Below are 20769 nucleotides of genomic sequence, written 5' to 3'. Positions count from 1 at the left end.
TTCTTTCTTTCACATACAATAACAGGTTTGCTACTGTCACAAAGTTGATGCTAGTCATCAATGGCCAAAAAAACATACAACAAGTCGCCTATCTTTGTAAGGAGTGTTAGTAAACCATAAACATAAACAATATTTTTTTCATCTCGGTCACAGGCTGCCTATGTACCCCCACGAACAAATCCTTAAGAGGGGATCAAGCCCGCACGTAGTTCTGAATTTACATATATTACAAACCAATGTTCTATAATCAATCTATCTAATATTGTCGGGTACCTGCAATGTTCATCGAGTTCCAGTCTCTAGTTTCTTCAAACTCTGCATCAATGTTATTATAATCAAATCCCGAATGTGTGGCTATGTCTTGAATGTTGTCTTTCGATGGGGTGTGCGTAAAAGGGACAAGTAACCACTTTGCTTCTTCCTCGTCTTTGTTGCGGGCTGGATATTTTTGGCTAATTTCAAAAAAGAATGATTCAACAGCATGTCGGCCGTCCAACGCGAGCCCGAATTCTTGACTAGACAACTTCTCACAAATTGTTTTACCTCTGCTCACAGTTTTGCATTCTCAAAATTTGGTTCCTCAAACCCAATCCGGCGTAACACATCATCAGTCTTAGAATCAGGATTGGATGATCCCAGAGGGGTTTCCCAGTTATCAACTCGTACACCGTACCACCAAGAGCCTAGATGTCAGCCTCAGGACCGTACTCCTGCTTAAGCATGGATTCAGGTGCCATGTACCTTTTAGTTCCTCTCAATCCCTGTTTTTGTGTCCAACTCTGTTCCAAAGTCATAGCGGGCCCGAAATCAGTGATCTTGGCAATCTCTGTTATATCATCAGTAGGAGTAACAAGTAGGATGTTGTGAGGCTTTATATCGCAGTGAATGATGATGGGGTCCATCTCATTCAAAAACCAAAGTAATAGGCATGTGCCTAAGGAAAATATTTGGCTGAGAATTTCTTTGGTTTGGTAGCCAACTTTGTTGAATTGTCAACATTGAAGAAAAAGAAGAAAAAGTGTTGTGCAAATTGTCAAATATAGTAGGATTAAGAGAGTGAGGCTTCGGCTATAAAAGGAGAGCTTCAACTCTTATTTCTACATACCAACAAAGAGAGAAAGAAAGAGTGAGATTTCACAGACAAGGTATAAGAAAATAGTTTGTGAGAAAAATAGAGAGTAAGCGATATTGTAGTGAGGTGGAAATATCAAAAAGGGGTTATTTCTTTTGAGTGTTGTAGTGATCTTTGGAGTATTTTACTTGGATCTACAAAGTGTAAAATTTCTTGCTGTAGCGATATCAGTTGCTCGTCTCGGGGCCGTGGTTTTTTCCTTATTCAAAAGGGTTTTTCACATAAAAATATTGGTATCAGTGTCACTCTTTTATTTTTGTTAATTACCGTATCTCGGTGCTGCGTTATTATTCCGCTTTTATTACTGTGAATATTATTTTTATAGGGGGTTTATTCCCAATAACTAGTATCAGAGCACAGATTCTGCTCGTTGATAGAAGTACTATTCACTGTCGGTAGTACTATACTCGGTGGAAAATAAATGTCTGGAGTAAAGTACGAGGTAGCAAAATTCAACGGAGATAACGGTTTCTCAACATGGCAAAGAAGGATGAGAGATCTACTCATCGAACAAGGATTACACAAGGTACTAGATGTTGATGCCAAAAAACCTGATACCATGAAAGCTGAGGATTAGACTGACTTGGATGAAAGGGCTGCTAGTGCAATCTGGTTGCACTTATCAGATGATGTGGTAAATAACATCATTGATGAAGACACCGCACGTGGAATCTGTACGAGGTTGGAAAGCCTATACATGTCCAAAATGCTGACAAATAAATTATACGTAAAGAAGCAACTATACACCCTACATATGGGTGAAGGTATGAATTTTTTGTCACATTGAAATGTGTTTAACGGACTAATCACACAACTCGCCAATCTAGGAGTGAAAATCGAGGAGGAAGATAAAGCCATCTTGCTATTGAACTCGTTGCCATCTTCGTACGATAATCTGGCAATAACCATCTTGCACGGTAAGACTACCATTGAGTTGAAAAATGTCACATCGGCTCTTCTATTCAATGAGAAGATCAAAAAGAAGCCTGAAAATCAAGAACATACTCTATTCAATGGAGCTCGTAGGAAGTCTAAGAACCGATCCAAATCAAAAGCTAGAAATTGCTACAATATGGATCAACCAGGTCACTTCAAAAGAGATTGCCCAAATCCAAGGAAGGGCAAAAGTGAAACTAGTGGCCAGAAGAATGATGACAACACAGTCGCCATGGTGCAAAACAATGATAATATTGTCCTCTTCATAAACGATGAAGAGGAATGCATGCACTTATCAGGTCCAGAGTCAGAATGGGTGGTTGATACGACAACATCTTACCATGCCACACCGGTAAGAGATCTTTTTTGTGGATATGTAGCATGTGATTTCAGCACTGTGAGAATGGGTAACACAAGTTACTCAAAGATTGCAGGGATTGGTGACATTTGTATCAAGACAAATGTCGGATGCACATTGATTCTAAAGGACGTGCGACATGTACCTGATTTGTGGATGAACTTGATCTCGGGAATTGCTTTAGACCGAGATGGATACGAGAACTATTTTGCAAATCAAAAGTGGAAACTCACCAAGGGATCATTGGTGATTGAAAAGAGGGTTGCTCGTGGCACGTTGTACAGGACAAATGCAAAAATATGCCAAGGTGAATTGAACGCGACACAAGATAAGATTTATGCAGATTTATGGCACAAAAGAATGAGTCATACGAGCGAGAAGGGATTGCATATTCTTGCCAGGAAATCACTCATTTCTTATTCCAAAGGAACAACAGTAAAACCTTGTGACTACTGTTTATTTGGTAAGCAGCATAGAATCTCTTTTCAGACATCGTTTGAAAGAAAATTGAATATACTTGATTTGGTATATTCTGATGTTTGTGGTCCAACAAAATTAAATCGATGGGCAGTAACAAATATTTTATTACTTTTATTGATGATGCTTCACAAAAATTATGGGTTTATATTTTTAAAACCAAAGATCAGGTGTTTCAAATTTTTCAGAAGTTTCGTGCTATGGTGGAAAGGGAGACATGCCAAAAGCTAAAGCGTCTCCGAAGTGACAATGGAGGTGAGTACACTTCAAGGGAATTCGAAGAGTATTATTCGAGCCGTGGGATCAGACATGAAAAGACAGTTCCTGGAACCCCACAACACAATAGTGTAGCCGAAAGGATGAACTGCACCATTGTGGAGAAGGTGAGAAGCATGCTCAGAAGGGCTAAACTGCCTAAGTCATTCTGGGGTGAAGTAGTTCAGACAACCTATTACCTGATCAATAGGAGTCCATCAGTTTCGTTGGCATTTGACATCCCAGAGAGAGTTTGGACCAACAAGGAGGTGTCCTTCTCGCATCTGAAGGTGTTCGGTTGCAGAGCTTTTGCACATGTACCAAAGGAGCAGCGAACAAAGCTGGATGATAAATCTGTACCTTGCATATTCATCAAATATGGAGATGAAGAGTTGAGATACAGATTGTGGGATCCTGTAAAGAAGAAGGTCATCAGAAGCAGAGATGTAGTCTTCCGAGAAAGTGAAGTTGGAACTGCTGATGATATGCAAGAGAAGGCCAATAATGGTATAATTCCTAACCTTGTTACTATTGCTTCTACTTCTAACAATCCCACAAGTGCAAAAAGTTGGACCGACAAGGTTGCCGAGCAAGGGGAGCAACCTGGTAATGTTATTGAGCAGGGGGAGCAACTTGATGATGATGTCGAGCAAGTGCAGCACCCCACTCAGGGAGAAGAACAACCTCATCCTTTGAGGAGATTAGAAAGGCCAATGGTAGAGTCATGCAGGTACCCTGCCACAGAGTATGTCCTCATCAGTAATGAGGGGGAGCCAGAAAGTCTTAAAGAGGTGTTGTCCTATACAAAAAAGAACCAGTGGATGAAATCCATGCAAGAAGAGATGGAATCTCTACAGAAATATGACACGTACAAGCTGGTTGAACTTCCAAAGGGTAAAAGATCACTCAAATATAAGTGTGTCTTTAAACTCAAGAAAGATGGAAATGGCAAGTTGGTCAGATACAAAGCTCGATTGGTGGTTAAAGGCTTCGAACAGAAAGAAAAAAAAAAGGTATTGATTTTGACGAAATTTTCTCATATGTTGTCAAAATGACTTCTATTCGAACAATTTTGAGCTTAGCAGCTAGCCTAGATCTTGAAGTGGAGCAGTTGGATATGAAAATTACATTTCTTCATGGAGATTTGGAAGAGGAGATTTATATGGAGTAGCTAGAAGGATTTAAAGTAGCTGGAAAGAAACACATGGTGTGCAAATTGAATAAGAGTCTTTACGGATTGAAGCAGGCATCAAGGCAGTGGTACATGAAGTTTGACTCATTCATGAAAAGTCAAACGTACATAAAGACCTATTCTGATCCATATGTATACTTCAAAAGATTTTCTGAGAATAACTTTATTATATTATTGTTGTATGTAGATGACATGTTAATTGTAGGAAAAGACAAGGGGTTGATCGCAAAGTTGAAGGGAGATTTGTCCAAGTCATTTGATATGAAGGACATGGGCCCAGCACAACAAATTCTAGGTATGAAGATAGTTCGAGAGCGAATAAGCAGAAAGTTGTGGCTGTCTCAAGAGAAGTACATTGAGCGTGTACTGGAACGCTTCAACATGAAGAATGCTAAGCCAGCCAGCACACCTCTTGATAGTCATCTAAAGTTGAGCAAGAAGATGTCTCTTACAATAGTGGAGGGGAAAGGGAACATATATAGCTAGAGTTCCCTATTCTTCAGCGGTCGGAAGCTTGATGTATGCAATGGTATGCACCAGACCTGATATTGCTCATGCAGTTGGTGGTGTTAGCAGATTCCTTGAAATCCTGGAAAGGAACATTGGGAAGCAGTCATGTGGATACTTAGGTACCTAAGAGGTACTGTAAGAGATTGCTTGTGTTTTGGAGGATCTGATCCAATCTTGAAGGGATACATGGATGCGGATATGGCCGGTGATACTAATAATAGAAAATTCACTACTGAGTATCTATTTACTTTTTCAGGGGGAGCTATATCATGGCAGTCTAAATTGCAGAAGTGTTGCACTTTCAACAACTGAAGCACAGTACATTGCAGCTACAAAAGCTGGCAAGGAGATGGTATGGCTCAAGCAATTTCTTCAAGAGCTGGAATTGCATCAAAAAGAGTATGTCATCTATTGTGACAATCAAAGTGCAATAGACTTGAGCAAGAACTCCATGTACCATGCAAGAACAAAGTATATAGATGTGAGATATCATTGGATTCGTGAGCAGGTGGAGAACGAATCTTTACAGGTAAAAAAAATTCACACGAGTGAAAATCCTGCTGATATGTCGACCAAGGTGGTACCAAAAGATAAGTTCGAGCTATGTAAAGAACTTGTCAGCATGCACTCAAACTAGAAGACAGTACTACCTCTTCTAGATGAATGAGACTGGAGGGGGAGATTGATGAGGTCTATCTCATTCAAAAGCCAAAGTAATAGGCATGTTCCTAAGAAAAATATTTGGCTGAGAATTTCTTTGGTTTGGTAGCCAACTTTGTTGAATTTCTTTGGTTTGGTAGCCAACTTTGTTGAATTGTCAACATTGAAGAAAAAGAAGGAAAAGTGTGTGCAAATTGTCAAATATAGTAGGTTTAGAGAGTAAGACTTCCGCTATAAAATGAGAGCTTCTTCCGCTATAAAAGGAGAGCTTCAGCTCTCATTTTTGCACACTAACAAAGAGAGAAAGAAAGAGTGAGGTTTCACAGACAAAGTATAAGAAAATAAGCTGTGAGAAAAATAGCGATTGAACAATATTGTAGTGAGGTGAGAATATCAAAATAGGGACCCGCGCCGTGAATGCGACTGGGCCCTAAAACGACGTCTTTGGTGTGTTTTTTAACTTCAATCTCCGGCATTCCTTTCCCATAACAATTCAAGCGATCAGCCAAACTTCCACCGGAGGCGTATTTTTTCTAACAATAAGTTGTAGAGGAGTACACCGTCTTCTAACGTGACTTTAACACCAAAACATGGAATAACATAAGGAGAGTTTTCAAACATCCGAAGGAATTCCCTTTCATCTTGAAGTGACTGTGAGATCGACTCAACATGCAAGACTTTACCGCAATCAGTGATGGAATTCGACGGTGATCAACAGTACCATTATTATCAGTATTATTAGTGGAAGCTAAGGAAACAAAACCAAATCCTCCTTTCCCCAACGTTCGCCCTCTCTTCCACACAACTTCTAGTACTTCTACTTCTTCCGCCATTAGAACCAACTAGGTTGTGCTGCTGCAATTTCTCTCAGATAATCTGCTGCCTAGTGTACGCACTTGTTGTAAGTATTTTGGTTACTTAAAAACTTTATTTCCTATTTTGTTTACCCTATTCCGTGTTTTAATTCCATTCCGTTTCCTCTCCTATTCAAATCTGGAGTACATTATTTGTTTTCCTTGTGAAAAAAGGGAAACTAATATTATTAGAAAACTTAATTAGTTGTTTTCGACATTTCTTTTAGTATTCTGAACAGTTAACTTTGGGCGCAAGTGTAAAACATATACTTTATTAGATTTGAGAAAATTAATTAGTAATTGCTAATATATCTTAACATTTATTTCAGATATTTCTTTTAGATAATAATTTTTTAGCAGTGAATTACCTATTGCTTCGAATTTTTCTTTTCGTTTCAGTTTATGAGAACTTTTTTATTTTTAGAGATTCAATTTGATTAATCTTTGAAGCTAATTAATTGAATTAGATTAACTCAATATTTTAAAGTTAAAATTTAGATATCCAAAAATTATACCGAAATAATATAAGTTACAATTCTTCTCATATCAATATGATGAAAAAATATATTTCAAAATGTTGGTCAAAGTTTACATAGTTTTGAATTTCGAAAAGCGAAAAGATTCATATAAACTGAGATTATGAAATACAATTTAGTGTTCTATTTTACCTCAAGATATGCATCTTCTTTTTTTTTGCGTGTGTACGCACAAAATCAATTAAAATGTTAATACGCTTCCTCATTTGAGACTAATATTGTTAGGAAACTTAATTTCTTCTTTCCAATTGGGCATAATATATTGGGACCTCCGAACTTTACACTTTTTATTCATGAGATTTTTACCTATATGTACTACATTAGAAATTTATTTATCCTCATTGTTTATGTTTTAACTTAATTACAAGTTGATATACAATTTACCAATTATATACAAATTAGTATTAATGAGTATCCCATTATATTAGAAATTGAATAGGAAATTCCCTCTTCGCTCTCTCTCTCTCTTCGATCTCTCTTTCTGTCTCTTTCTCGCTCACTCTCAATCCGTATTCTTATATAGTTATATTAATATCTTTGTGTAGATTAACTGAAGAAATGATACTGATGTTAAGTGAAAAAAAGAGAGAAGATTAGTACCTAGCAAAGTTCTTGCTTCAGATCCTATGAAAACGAGGAATAAATAAGAAAGAAATTAGCTCTGATGAAGAGAATCATCTTAGTTACCATTCTTTTAGCTTTTTGGAATCAATAAACAAAATAGTATCAATTAGAAGCGAGTAGATTGAATTAGAAACTATATGAATCCATTAAAAACTTCATTGACAGCCATTTAAAAGCTTCAAAACTTTGGATTCGAAAATGAAATTTTATGGATTTTTTTTTTGTTTGGATTGGGTATTGTTGCAAATGATTGGGAATATCCGTTGGAGTTTATATCTCAAATTTGAGATAATTTGGTGAAGATTCGAGGTGGTTTTGGTTGAAATTTCAGATTGAAACTCAAAAAAAAGACTTGAACAAATGGTATATATTTTGTATTTCGAATGTAGAAACGGTATACAAAATATCTACAACTTACATAATTGTATATAAGTTGTATATAAATTGTATGTAAATTATAATTTTTGACCGGATTCTGTACAAAAAATGTGTATTTATGTTGTAGATAAATTGTAGATTTTGACCGAATTTATATATATTTTGTAAAAAAAAATTTGTTACTTCCTGTAAAAATAAAAACTTAGACAAAACAGGGTATATAAGTTTAAAATCTTGTATATATAGAAAAAAGTCCCTTTATTCATTACACATTTGAATTACTTTTGGTCCTAATAGTTTTTTTCCAAATCCTATTTTTACACATTAGTTACTAGAGGTAAATACTCTTAACTCAAAGTTCAAAGGTCTGTCTAGACGTCTAGTAATTTCAATTCCTCTCTGATTTTTTTCCTGGTAATAATTAAAATATGAATAGACTTCTTAAACTAAGATAAACACCAATTTCTTCATATCACATATTAAAGCAATTGAGATAGTACAAGCATAATACCTATCTACCCATGTAAATTCCACCAAAGAAAATAAATTAGACATGACAAAGGGCAATGTCTTAATTAAACTTGAGACAACAGTTTAACATTTGTAGGATAGACTTCAGCTTTGAGATTGGAAGAAAAAGCCTTATTAGCAAGCACAATGTTTACTGCTTCAGTTGGATACAAGCCATCAAAATAAACATATGCATTCCTCTTTGAACAAACATTTCCTCCCATTTTGTATAAAGTTCCAGTTCCACCCACTTCACAACAAGGGTTCTTGGTATCACCAAAACCTACGTATAAAAATTAAATAAAAATAATATTTTTTTTATAATTATGGTGTCCAAGTCAGTTTGCACGTATTTTAACTAAATTCACGTTGTACCTGCTACCTTCAACTAATACAGATATTAGGTAGCTATGTCCAGTAAAGTTTGGATAAATTAAAAGAAATCACTTAATATTCTTATCTTATTGCCATTTTATGTCACAATTTGACTTGTACCTACCTCTCTGATTTATATTTGAAATGTACTTCATAGGTAATAGTTTACTACAAAAATCATTACATATTATGATTAGAGACCAATTCGAAATTTAAAGCCAACGGATTTGCAATAAGTTGCTATTTGATAACACATATACACACAAACACGTTTTGTATAAAAAAAGGATTTGTAAAACTCTTCACAAATCATATAGATGTGAGATATCATTGGATTCGTGAGCAGGTGGAGAACGAATCTTTACAGGTAAAAAAAAATTCACACGAGTGAAAATCCTGCTGATATGTCGACCAAGGTGGTACCAAAAGATAAGTTCGAGCTATGTAAAGAACTTGTCAGCATGCACTCAAACTAGAAGACAGTACTACCTCTTCTAGATGAATGAGACTGGAGGGGGAGATTGATGGGGTCTATCTCATTCAAAAGCCAAAGTAATAGGCATGTTCCTAAGAAAAATATTTGGCTGAGAATTTCTTTGGTTTGGTAGCCAACTTTGTTGAATTTCTTTGGTTTGGTAGCCAACTTTGTTGAATTGTCAACATTGAAGAAAAAGAAGGAAAAGTGTGTGCAAATTGTCAAATATAGTAGGTTTAGAGAGTAAGACTTCCGCTATAAAATGAGAGCTTCTTCTGCTATAAAAGGAGAGCTTCAGCTCTCATTTTTGCACACTAACAAAGAGAGAAAGAAAGAGTGAGGTTTCACAGACAAAGTATAAGAAAATAAGTTGTGAGAAAAATAGCGATTGAACAATATTGTAGTGAGGTGAGAATATCAAAATAGGGACCCGCGCCGTGAATGCGACTGGGCCCTAAAACGACGTCTTTGGTGTGTTTTTTAACTTCAATCTCCGGCATTCCTTTCCCATAACAATTCAAGCGATCAGCCAAACTTCCACCGGAGGCGTATTTTTTCTAACAATAAGTTGTAGAGGAGTACACCGTCTTCTAACGTGACTTTAACACCAAAACATGGAATAACATAAGGAGAGTTTTCAAACATCCGAAGGAATTCCCTTTCATCTTGAAGTGACTGTGAGATCGACTCAACATGCAAGACTTTACCGCAATCAGTGATGAAATTCGACGGTGATCAACAGTACCATTGTTATCAGTATTATCAGTGGAAGCTAAGGAAACAAAACCAAATCCTCCTTTCCCCAACGTTCGCCCTCTCTTCCACATAACTTCTAGTACTTCTACTTCTTCCGCCATTAGAACCAACTAGGTTGTGCTGCTGCAATTTCTCTCAGATAATCTGCTGCCTAGTATACGCACTTGTTGTAAGTATTTTGGTTACTTAAAAACTTTGTTTCCTATTTTGTTTACCCTATTCCGTGTTTTAATTCCATTCCGTCTCCTCTCCTATTCAAATCTGGAGTACATTATTTGTTTTCCTTGTGAAAAAAGGGAAACTAATATTATTAGGAAACTTAATTAGTTATTTCCGACATTTCTTTTAGTATTCTGAACAGTTAACTTTGGGCGCAAGTGTAAAACATATACTTTATTAGATTTGAGAAAATTATTTAGTAATTGCTAATATATCTTAACATTTATTTCAGATATTTCTTTTAGATAATAATTTTTTAGCAGTGAATTACCTATTGCTTCGAATTTTTCTTTTCGTTTCGGTTTATGAGAACTTTTTTATTTTTAGAGATTCAATTTGATTAATCTTTGAAGCTAATTAATTGAATTAGATTAACTCAATATTTTAAAGTTAAAATTTAGATATCCAAAAATTATACCGAAATAATATAAGTTACAATTCTTCTCATATCAATATGATGAAAAAATATATTTCAAAATGTTGGTCAAAGTTTACATAGTTTTGAATTTCGAAAAGCGAAAAAATTCATATAAACTGAGATTATGAAATACAATTTAGTGTTCTATTTTACCTCAAGATATGCATCTTCTTCTTTTTTTTTGCGTGTGTACGCACAAAATCAATTAAAATGTTAATACGCTTCCTCATTTGAGACTAATATTGTTAGGAAACTTAATTTCTTCTTTCCAATTGGGCATAATATATTGGGACCTCCGAACTTTACACTTTTTATTCATGAGATTTTTACCTATATGTACTACATTAGAAATTTATTTATCCTCATTGTTTATGTTTTAACTTAATTACAAGTTGATATACAATTTATCAATTATATACAAATTAGTATTAATGAGTATCCCATTATATTAGAAATTGAATAGGAAATTCCCTCTTCGCTCTCTCTCTCTCTTCGATCTCTCTTTCTGTCTCTTTCTCGCTCACTCTCTATCCGTATTCTTATATAGTTATATTAATATCTTCGTGTAGATTAACTGAAGAAATGATACTGATGTTAAGTGAAAAAAAGAGAGAAGATTAGTACCTAGCAAAGTTCTTGCTTCAGATCCTATGAAAACGAGGAATAAATAAGAAAGAAATTAGCTCTGATGAAGAGAATCATCTTAGTTACCATTCTTTTAGCTTTTTGGAATCAATAAACAAAATAGTATCAATTAGAAGCGAGTAGATTGAATTAGAAACTATATGAATCCATTAAAAACTTCATTGACAGCCATTTAAAAGCTTCAAAACTTTGGATTCGAAAATGAAATTTTATGGATTTTTTTTTGTTTGGATTGGGTATTATTGCAAATGATTGGGAATATCCGTTGGAGTTTATATCTCAAATTTGAGATAATTTGGTAAAGATTCGAGGTGGTTTTGGTTGAAATTTCAGATTGAAACTCAAAAAAGAAGACTTGAACAAATGGTATATATTTTGTATTTCGAATGTAGAAACGGTATACAAAATATCTACAACTTATATAATTGTATATAAGTTGTATATAAATTGTATGTAAATTATAGTTTTTGACCGGATTCTGTACAAAAAATGTGTATTTATGTTGTAGATAAATTGTAGATTTTGACCGAATTTATATATATTTTGTAAAAAAAAATTTGTTACTTCCTATAAAAATGAAAACTTAGACAAAACAGGGTATATAAGTTTAAAATCTTGTATATATAGAAAAAAGTCCCTTTATTCATTACACATTTGAATAACTTTTGGTCCTAATAGTTTTTTCCAAATCCTATTTTTACACATTAGTTACTAGAGGTAAATACTCTTAACTCAAAGTTCAAAGGTCTGTCTAGATGTCTAGTAATTTCAATTCCTCTCTGATTTTTTTCCTGGTAATAATTAAAATATGAATAGACTTCATAAACTAAGATAAACACCAATTTCTTCATATCACATATTAAAGCAATTGAGATAGTACAAGCATAATACCTATCTACCCACGTAAATTCCACCAAAAAAAATAAATTAGACATGACAAAGGGCAATGTCTTAATTAAACTTGAGACAACAGTTTAACATTTGTAGGATAGACTTCAGCTTTGAGATTGGAAGAAAAAGCCTTATTAGCAAGCACAATGTTTACTGCTTCAGTTGGATGCAAGCCATCAAAATAAACATATGCATTCCTCTTTGAACAAACATTTCCTCCCATTTTGCATAAAGTTCCAGTTCCACCCACTTCACAACAAGGGTTCTTGGTATCACCAAAACCTACGTATAAAAATTAAACAAAAATAATATTTTTTTTATAATTATGGTGTCCAAGTCAGTTTGCACGTATTTTAACTAAATTCACGTTGTACCTGCTACCTTCAACTAATACAGGTATTAGGTAGCTATGTCCAGTAAAGTTTGGATAAATTAAAAGAAATCACTTAATATTCTTATCTTATTGCCATTTTATGTCACAATTTGACTTGTACCTACCTCTCTGATTTATATTTGAAATGTACTTCATAGGTAATAGTTTACTACAAAAATCATTACATATTATGATTAGAGACCAATTCGAAATTTAAAGCCAACGGATTTGCAATAAGTTGCTATTTGATAACACATATACACACAAACACGTTTTGTATAAAAAAAGGATTTGTAAAACTCTTCACAAATCATATAGATGTGAGATATCATTGGATTCGTGAGCAGGTGGAGAACGAATCTTTACAGGTAAAAAAAATTCACACGAGTGAAAATCCTGCTGATATGTCGACCAAGGTGGTACCAAAAGATAAGTTCGAGCTATGTAAAGAACTTGTCAGCATGCACTCAAACTAGAAGACAGTGCTACCTCTTCTAGATGAATGAGACTGGAGGGGGAGATTGCTGGGGTCTATCTCATTCAAAAGCCAAAGTAATAGGCATGTTCCTAAGAAAAATATTTGGCTGAGAATTTCTTTGGTTTGGTAGCCAACTTTGTTGAATTTCTTTGGTTTGGTAGCCAACTTTGTTGAATTGTCAACATTGAAGAAAAAGAAGGAAAAGTGTGTGCAAATTGTCAAATATAGTAGGTTTAGAGAGTAAGACTTCCGCTATAAAATGAGAGCTTCTTCCGCTATAAAAGGAGAGCTTCAGCTCTCATTTTTGCACGCTAACAAAGAGAGAAAGAAATAGTGAGGTTTCACAGACAAAGTATAAGAAAATAAGCTGTGAGAAAAATAGCGATTGAACAATATTGTAGTGAGGTGAGAATATCAAAATAGGGACCCGCGCCGTGAATGCGACTGGGCCCTAAAACGACGTCTTTGGTGTGTTTTTTAACTTCAATCTCCGGCATTCCTTTCCCATAACAATTCAAGCGATCAGCCAAACTTCCACCGGAGGCGTATTTTTTCTAACAATAAGTTGTAGAGGAGTACACCGTCTTCTAACGTGACTTTAACACCAAAACATGGAATAACATAAGGAGAGTTTTCAAACATCCGAAGGAATTCCCTTTCATCTTGAAGTGACTGTGAGATCGACTCAACATGCAAGACTTTACCGCAATCAGTGATGGAATTCGACGGTGATCAACAGTACCATTGTTATCAGTATTATCAGTGGAAGCTAAGGAAACAAAACCAAATCCTCCTTTCCCCAACGTTCGCCCTCTCTTCCACATAACTTCTAGTACTTCTACTTCTTCCGCCATTAGAACCAACTAGGTTGTGCTGCTGCAATTTCTCTCAGATAATCTGCTGCCTAGTGTACGCATTTGTTGTAAGTATTTTGGTTACTTAAAAACTTTGTTTCCTATTTTGTTTACCCTATTCCGTGTTTTAATTCCATTCCGTCTCCTCTCCTATTCAAATCTGGAGTACATTATTTGTTTTCCTTGTGAAAAAAGGGAAACTAATATTATTAGGAAACTTAATTAGTTATTTCCGACATTTCTTTTAGTATTCTGAACAGTTAACTTTAGGCGCAAGTGTAAAACATATACTTTATTAGATTTGAGAAAATTATTTAGTAATTGCTAATATATCTTAACATTTATTTCAGATATTTCTTTTAGATAATAATTTTTTAGCAGTGAATTACCTATTGCTTCGAATTTTTCTTTTCGTTTCGGTTTATGAGAACTTTTTTATTTTTAGAGATTCAATTTGGTTAATCTTTGAAGCTAATTAATTGAATTAGATTAACTCAATATTTTAAAGTTAAAATTTAGATATCCAAAAATTATACCGAAATAATATAAGTTACAATTCTTCTCATATCAATATGATGAAAAAATATATTTCAAAATATTGGTCAAAGTTTACATAGTTTTGAATTTCGAAAAGCGAAAAGATTCATATAAACTGAGATTATGAAATACAATTTAGTGTTCTATTTTACCTCAAGATATGCATCTTCTTTTTTTTTGCGTGTGTACGCACAAAATCAATTAAAATGTTAATACGCTTCCTCATTTGAGACTAATATTGTTAGGAAACTTAATTTCTTCTTTCCAATTGGGCATAATATATTGGGACCTCCGAACTTTACACTTTTTATTCATGAGATTTTTACCTATATGTACTACATTAGAAATTTATTTATCCTCATTGTTTATGTTTTAACTTAATTACAAGTTGATATACAATTTACCAATTATATACAAATTAGTATTAATGAGTATCCCATTATATTAGAAATTGAATAGGAAATTCCCTCTTCGCTCTCTCTCTCTCTCTTCGATCTCTCTTTCTGTCTCTTTCTCGCTCACTCTCTATCCGTATTCTTATATAGTAATATTAATATCTTCGTGTAGATTAACTGAAGAAATGATACTGATGTTAAGTGAAAAAAAGAGAGAAGATTAGTACCTAGCAAAGTTCTTGCTTCAGATCCTATGAAAACGAGGAATAAATAAGAAAGAAATTAGCTCTGATGAAGAGAATCATCTTAGTTACCATTCTTTTAGCTTTTTGGAATCAATAAACAAAATAGTATCAATTAGAAGCGAGTAGATTGAATTAGAAACTATATGAATCCATTAAAAACTTCATTGACAGCCATTTAAAAGCTTCAAAACTTTGGATTCGAAAATGAAATTTTATGGATTTTTTTTTGTTTGGATTAGGTATTGTTGCAAATGATTGGGAATATCCGTTGGAGTTTATATCTCAAATTTGAGATAATTTGGTGAAGATTCGAGGTGGTTTTGGTTGAAATTTCAGATTGAAACTCAAAAAAGAAGACTTGAACAAATGGTATATATTTTGTATTTCGAATGTAGAAACGGTATACAAAATATCTACAACTTACATAATTGTATATAAGTTGTATATAAATTGTATGTAAATTATAGTTTTTGACCGGATTCTGTACAAAAAATGTGTATTTATGTTGTAGATAAATTGTAGATTTTGACCGGATTTATATATATTTTATAAATTTTTTTTTGTTACTTCCTGTAAAAATGAAAACTTAGACAAAACAGGGTATATAAGTTTAAAATCTTGTATATATAGAAAAAAGTCCCTTTATTCATTGCACATTTGAATTACTTTTGGTCCTAATAGTTTTTTTCCAAATCCTATTTTTACACATTAGTTACTAGAGGTAAATACTCTTAACTCAAAGTTCAAAGGTATGTCTAGACGTCTAGTAATTTCAATTCCTCTCTGATTTTTTTCCTGGTAATAATTAAAATATGAATAGACTTCTTAAACTAAGATAAACACCAATTTCTTCATATCACATATTAAAGCAATTGAGATAGTACAAGCATAATACCTATCTACCCACGTAAATTCCACCAAAGAAAATAAATTAGACATGACAAAGGGCAATGTCTTAATTAAACTTGAGACAACAGTTTAACATTTGTAGGATAGACTTCAGCTTTGAGATTGGAAGAAAAAGCCTTATTAGCAAGTACAATGTTTACTGCTTCAGTTGGATGCAAGCCATCAAAATAAACATATGCATTCCTCTTTGAACAAACATTTCCTCCCATTTTGCATAAAGTTCCAGTTCCACCCACTTCACAACAAGGGTTCTTGGTATCACCAAAACCTACGTATAAAAATTAAACAAAAATAATGTTTTTTTTATAATTGTGGTGTCCAAGTCAGTTTGCACGTATTTTAACTAAATTCATGTTGTACCTGCTACCTTCAACTAATACAGGTATTAGGTAGCTATGTCCAGTAAAGTTTGGATAAATTAAAAGAAATCACTTAATATTCTTATCTTATTGCCATTTTATGTCACAATTTGACTTGTACCTACCTCTCTGATTTATATTTGAAATGTACTTCATAGGAAGTGGGGGTGAAAATGTCTTACAAATCTTTACAAGTCTTTCATTTTGTAGAATATTTAATGGTAATATTGTGACTCTACTATTTGTATAAATGCAAAAAAAGTTAAATTATTAACTACCTGTATCATAAAAAAATCTAAACTTTTTTTTTGTGTGTGTGTATGGTATTCTATGCTTTGTTACTCGAATTCTCCAAAAGTACTGCCGCATCCGTGTCGCATTCTTCAAAAATACACTAAGGTTGGAGGATCCGACACACAACCAACAACATTTTTAAAGAGTACGAGCAACATAGGTTCTATGCTCACGGGCATTTTCAAGCTTAAAAATTGTAATCTAGAAAACAAAGAGAGAAAGGGAGTGAAAATTAATGCTGACCTTTAGGAGTAGGATTTTGTAAGATATCCATAATGACCTTGTAAGCATTGACAAAGACAAGTTTAGAACCAGACATTTGAAGCCTTATGGAATCAACCAAACTCCTCAAGTTAGCATTGAAGAGAAGTGCAGCTCTATTCAGACTTTCTATGCAGCCAGTGGTCATGGGATTTCTAGCCCTAGCCATTGGGCTGCACCCATTGGGATATAATGCCATGAGCACAAATTTCCTAGCTCCCATATTATACAACCTCTGCAAAAAAATATGAAAATAATACTTATAATGTCATGAACAAGAATCTTGGAGCACGTTAAAGTTATTTTCGTGTGACCTATAGGTTAGGGGCGTATGTAGTGTGATAAGAATATGTTCATTTGAACCCATAATTTTCTACGCAGAGTAAAAATTTATATGTAAAATTTTATTAAAATTGCAAAAATAGTAGAAATGAACCCATAACTTTAAAAAAATATAATGGATTCAATGCTTGAAAACTTAAAAATTAAACCCATAGAGTTCAAATTCTAGATCTGCCTCTGCTATAGGTCGTGGGTTCGAATCGTACAAGCAACTACTAATGTTTCCATTAGAGTAAGTTGTGTACATCACATCTTTAACGGTGCGACCCTTTTCCGAACCCTGTGTAAATACGGAATGCTTTGTGCACCAGATTACTCTTTTTTACTTATTCATTTACTATAGTCACAATAATTTTAATTCAAGATCCACCATATTTTAGTCCAGATTAGTCGAAACCCTAATGCTGATACCGAATATCGGGTGAGAAATAATCATTTTAAAAAAAGCTACCCAGGGGTAATCAAACAAGCATTGAACATGAAAGAGATAAAAATGACAAAAATATGAAAGCATACTTTAAATGCATACCTTGAGTTGGTGAGAGAGTGTAATGGTCAAATTTGCAGTGAAATCTTGAAGACTGACATTGCTATTTGATAATCCCAGGAAGTAGTTGAGGGAGTAGTCATTTCCTCCACTTCCCACAACAAACAAGTAATGCTTCAGTGATTCACTGCTTTTGCAACCTAGCTGCTGCTCCAACTCTGGCAATGTCACATTCTCAAAGTTCCTGATTTGCTGATTTAAACTAATCACCTCCCCCTGAAAAATTAATTTTAGAAGAAAAATATTAGTATTCGTTTCATCTCATTTTACATGATACTATTAGTTCTATCATTTAAAGAGTCAGATTATTCTTTTATTACAACCTTTAAAATAATTTCAAAATAACTTTTTAATCACTGAAACTCATTGAAGCCAAAAGGGAATATTCATTTTCGGCGAGGCAAACCTGGGTGAAATTAAAAAAGAATCAGATTTAAAATTGGTAATTGAAAAATAGCCACAGTTTCAAAAGTAATCGAAATTTAGCCATTTTTCATGTAAAGATAAATCTGAACGAAAACACTGTTTGAAATTCAGAAAATATTCCAGCATAATATACTGGAGTTCCAGTATAATATACCGTACTTCCAGCATAATATACCGAAGTTCCAGCATAATATACTGGACTTCCAACATAATATACGGGAAGATCATATACAGATTTTTCAATCTCTAGTATATTATATTGGAACTTTCCGTGTTGCAGCAAAATAGTGACTATTTTTTAATGACTTTGCAAACGCTGGCTATTTTTCAATTATCAGTCCGAAAACTGGCTAACCCGTGCTATTTTAACGGCAAACCTCTCACAATCACATTCTTGCCCAATTATAGTAGCCGAAGAATTTGGTAACATTTAAGAAAAATGTGACTGTGAGAGGTCAGGATTTTGGTAACATATTAGGATATTACTAATTGAAATGGAGAAAGAGGGTAAAGGGCATAGTATCAGATTAAGGGACCATATATAGTAGATGAAAGTTTCAAATGCAGGGGTTATAACCCCCCCCCCCCCCCCCCCTTTTTTTTTTTTTTTAATATAATCACATTTATGCTCTAACTTTTCATGAAAATTCTTTTAATTGTGTCATTTTCAGTTGCTATGTTGGTTCCAAACCCTATCTGCTAATAGAAACAAAAGAGAAAGTCAAACCTTACTCTTAACAAGTTGCTTGCTTTTTGTCAACGCGCTAGTGAATATGAAAAACAAAATGAGATTATTATTGATGGATGTAGGTTTAGGGCATAGTATGTTTGGCAGAGGTGGACCCAAGAATACCAAGGTAGCGGGACATCATGATATTCGACGTGAATTTATCATTGATCATAAAGATTGGTACGGGGCTTATACTAATATTTGACTATTTCTTGAAGACATTTGCAAGTATACTGGAGCTTTTGTCGAAGTTTTCGGGTGCTGATGAACCCTCTCCTTATAGTGTGTGTCCGCCTCTTTTGTTTGGTATGTTATTTTTTACGTATCAAATGTTGTTTTTCTCTTAATATACTGTCTCCTATTAATTATATTATCTGTCTTTTAAAATATTCGTACAACCCTTTAAAAAGACTTTTAATAATCTCTAATCATAAGAATTACTTGTTTAACTACCCGTCATCTCACTCTTAAATATTTTATTTAATTAATATTCCACTAATTATTGGATCACTAAGGGTAAATTTGAAGGAAAAACAAACTTTGTGTCTCTAAACCATCAAATATTTTGGAAAGAATTTGCAAAAACAATTCATATTTGAGACCGGAGTTAGTATTATTTTGATGAATCATTAATACAGATGCAATTAATAAGGTAAAGGCGTGTTAACTATTAGTTGAAACCTGCTTGGCTCTACCATATGTCATAATCTCGAATCGTCTAAAGATTTTTTTCTGTTTTGAAAAATTCTCGGGAAATCCACGGCCCCTTTGTGTTCACTGTGTAATAACTCGCAAATCACATAAAAGATATAAATCGTACTAGGCAAGCCCGGTACTACGAGCTCTGACTGAGGAGGCTACCGGTGAGCCGAATGAATCCTAACTCTCCCATGCGAGAAATCACTCACATAACCAACTCAGTCAACCGTTACCGGCAAATCGTGTGAGGGTGATAATTATCTTTCTCTAATTAATTATTTCTTGAAAACAAGCAACAAGAAATTAAAAGAAAAATTTAACTACTTACAGCAACTGCACCAGTATTATCAAGAATGCCAGAACCTCCAGATGCAAAGTTGACACCATTAACAATCTTACTTCCTTTAGTTTCAGGATCATTGAAATTTGGAATATAAACAGGAAGCTTTAGATGTTCTCCAATAATGTCAATTACATTTTTGCCATTTGTGAATCTTCCAGAAGGCCCTAATAAAGGAAAATCTATACCATAAGGCAAGTAATTTGCCTTAGCCAATGAGTTTAAAAGAAAATTGTTATTCCCATTGTCAACTAAAGAGCTTCCAAATACAAACATCCCTTGAACTTTAGTACACTCATTTGCTGTAAATTTGCACTCACAGCTGCATGTAGAAAGAAGAGAAAACAAAGAGAAGCTTAAGATAAGAAGAAGAAATGGAGATTTTGTCTTTAGAGCCATGTTGGTAATTTCTTTTTCTGCTAAGTATAATTGGGGTTGTTGTCTTCGGTAGAGTACCTTGTCTTGTTATATACTAGTTATTTAATGCTGTTGAATGTCAACAAAGGAAAAAAAAAATAATTGATGAAAAGAGGAGTAAGAAATAGGAGTAACAAGAAAATTAGTACTTTTGAGAAAAATATATTTAAAACACTTTTTAAAAGCTTGGTCAAACACTAATTGCTACTCAAGAGTCCTTTTCAAATTAATTAGTCAAACATAAACTGTTTTTCACCGAAAATACTTTTGAGAAAAACACTTCTAAAAGTAAGCTGATTTTAAAAGTTTGGCCAAACAGGCTATAAACAGTCACTACTATCATATACTAAAATATTATTAAA

The 20769-nt window shown here is 33.8% G+C and overlaps 1 protein-coding gene and 1 pseudogene across 1 annotated transcript; both read right to left on the bottom strand.

The window, feature by feature from the left end:
* Window positions 1-282: 282 nt before the first annotated feature.
* On the bottom strand, window positions 283-14253 carry LOC104088394 (mitogen-activated protein kinase kinase kinase 20-like; annotated as a pseudogene).
* Window positions 14254-15914: 1661 nt separating this feature from the next.
* Window positions 15915-20426, bottom strand: LOC104086551 (GDSL esterase/lipase At1g29670-like). Its single transcript, XM_009590849.3, has 4 exons — window positions 19979-20426; window positions 17778-18011; window positions 16889-17141; window positions 15915-16260 (listed from the first exon to the last, which is right to left on the bottom strand). The coding sequence occupies exons 1-4, from the start codon at window positions 20387-20389 to the stop codon at window positions 16043-16045; spliced, it is 1116 nt and encodes a 371-aa protein (XP_009589144.1). The 5' UTR covers window positions 20390-20426; the 3' UTR covers window positions 15915-16042.
* Window positions 20427-20769: the final 343 nt, after the last annotated feature.

The sequence above is a fragment of the Nicotiana tomentosiformis genome, chromosome 6, assembly GCF_000390325.3.
Source record: "Nicotiana tomentosiformis chromosome 6, ASM39032v3, whole genome shotgun sequence".
NCBI lineage: Eukaryota > Viridiplantae > Streptophyta > Magnoliopsida > Solanales > Solanaceae > Nicotiana > Nicotiana tomentosiformis.
Note: the sequence above shows the minus strand (reverse complement) of the source record. Positions and strands in the feature narration are given on the sequence as shown.

Excerpts from the sequence above, each read along its gene's own strand:
- LOC104086551 (XM_009590849.3), bottom strand. The coding sequence starts at position 20,389 with ATGGCTCTAAAGACAAAATCTCCATTTCTTCTTCTTATCTTAAGCTTC. Across the intron at positions 18,012-19,978 it reads ATAATACTGGTGCAGTTGCT|GGGGAGGTGATTAGTTTAAA; the intron begins GTAAGTAGTTAA and ends TTAATTTTTCAG. Across the intron at positions 17,142-17,777 it reads CACTCTCTCACCAACTCAAG|AGGTTGTATAATATGGGAGC; the intron begins GTATGCATTTAA and ends ATTTTTTTGCAG.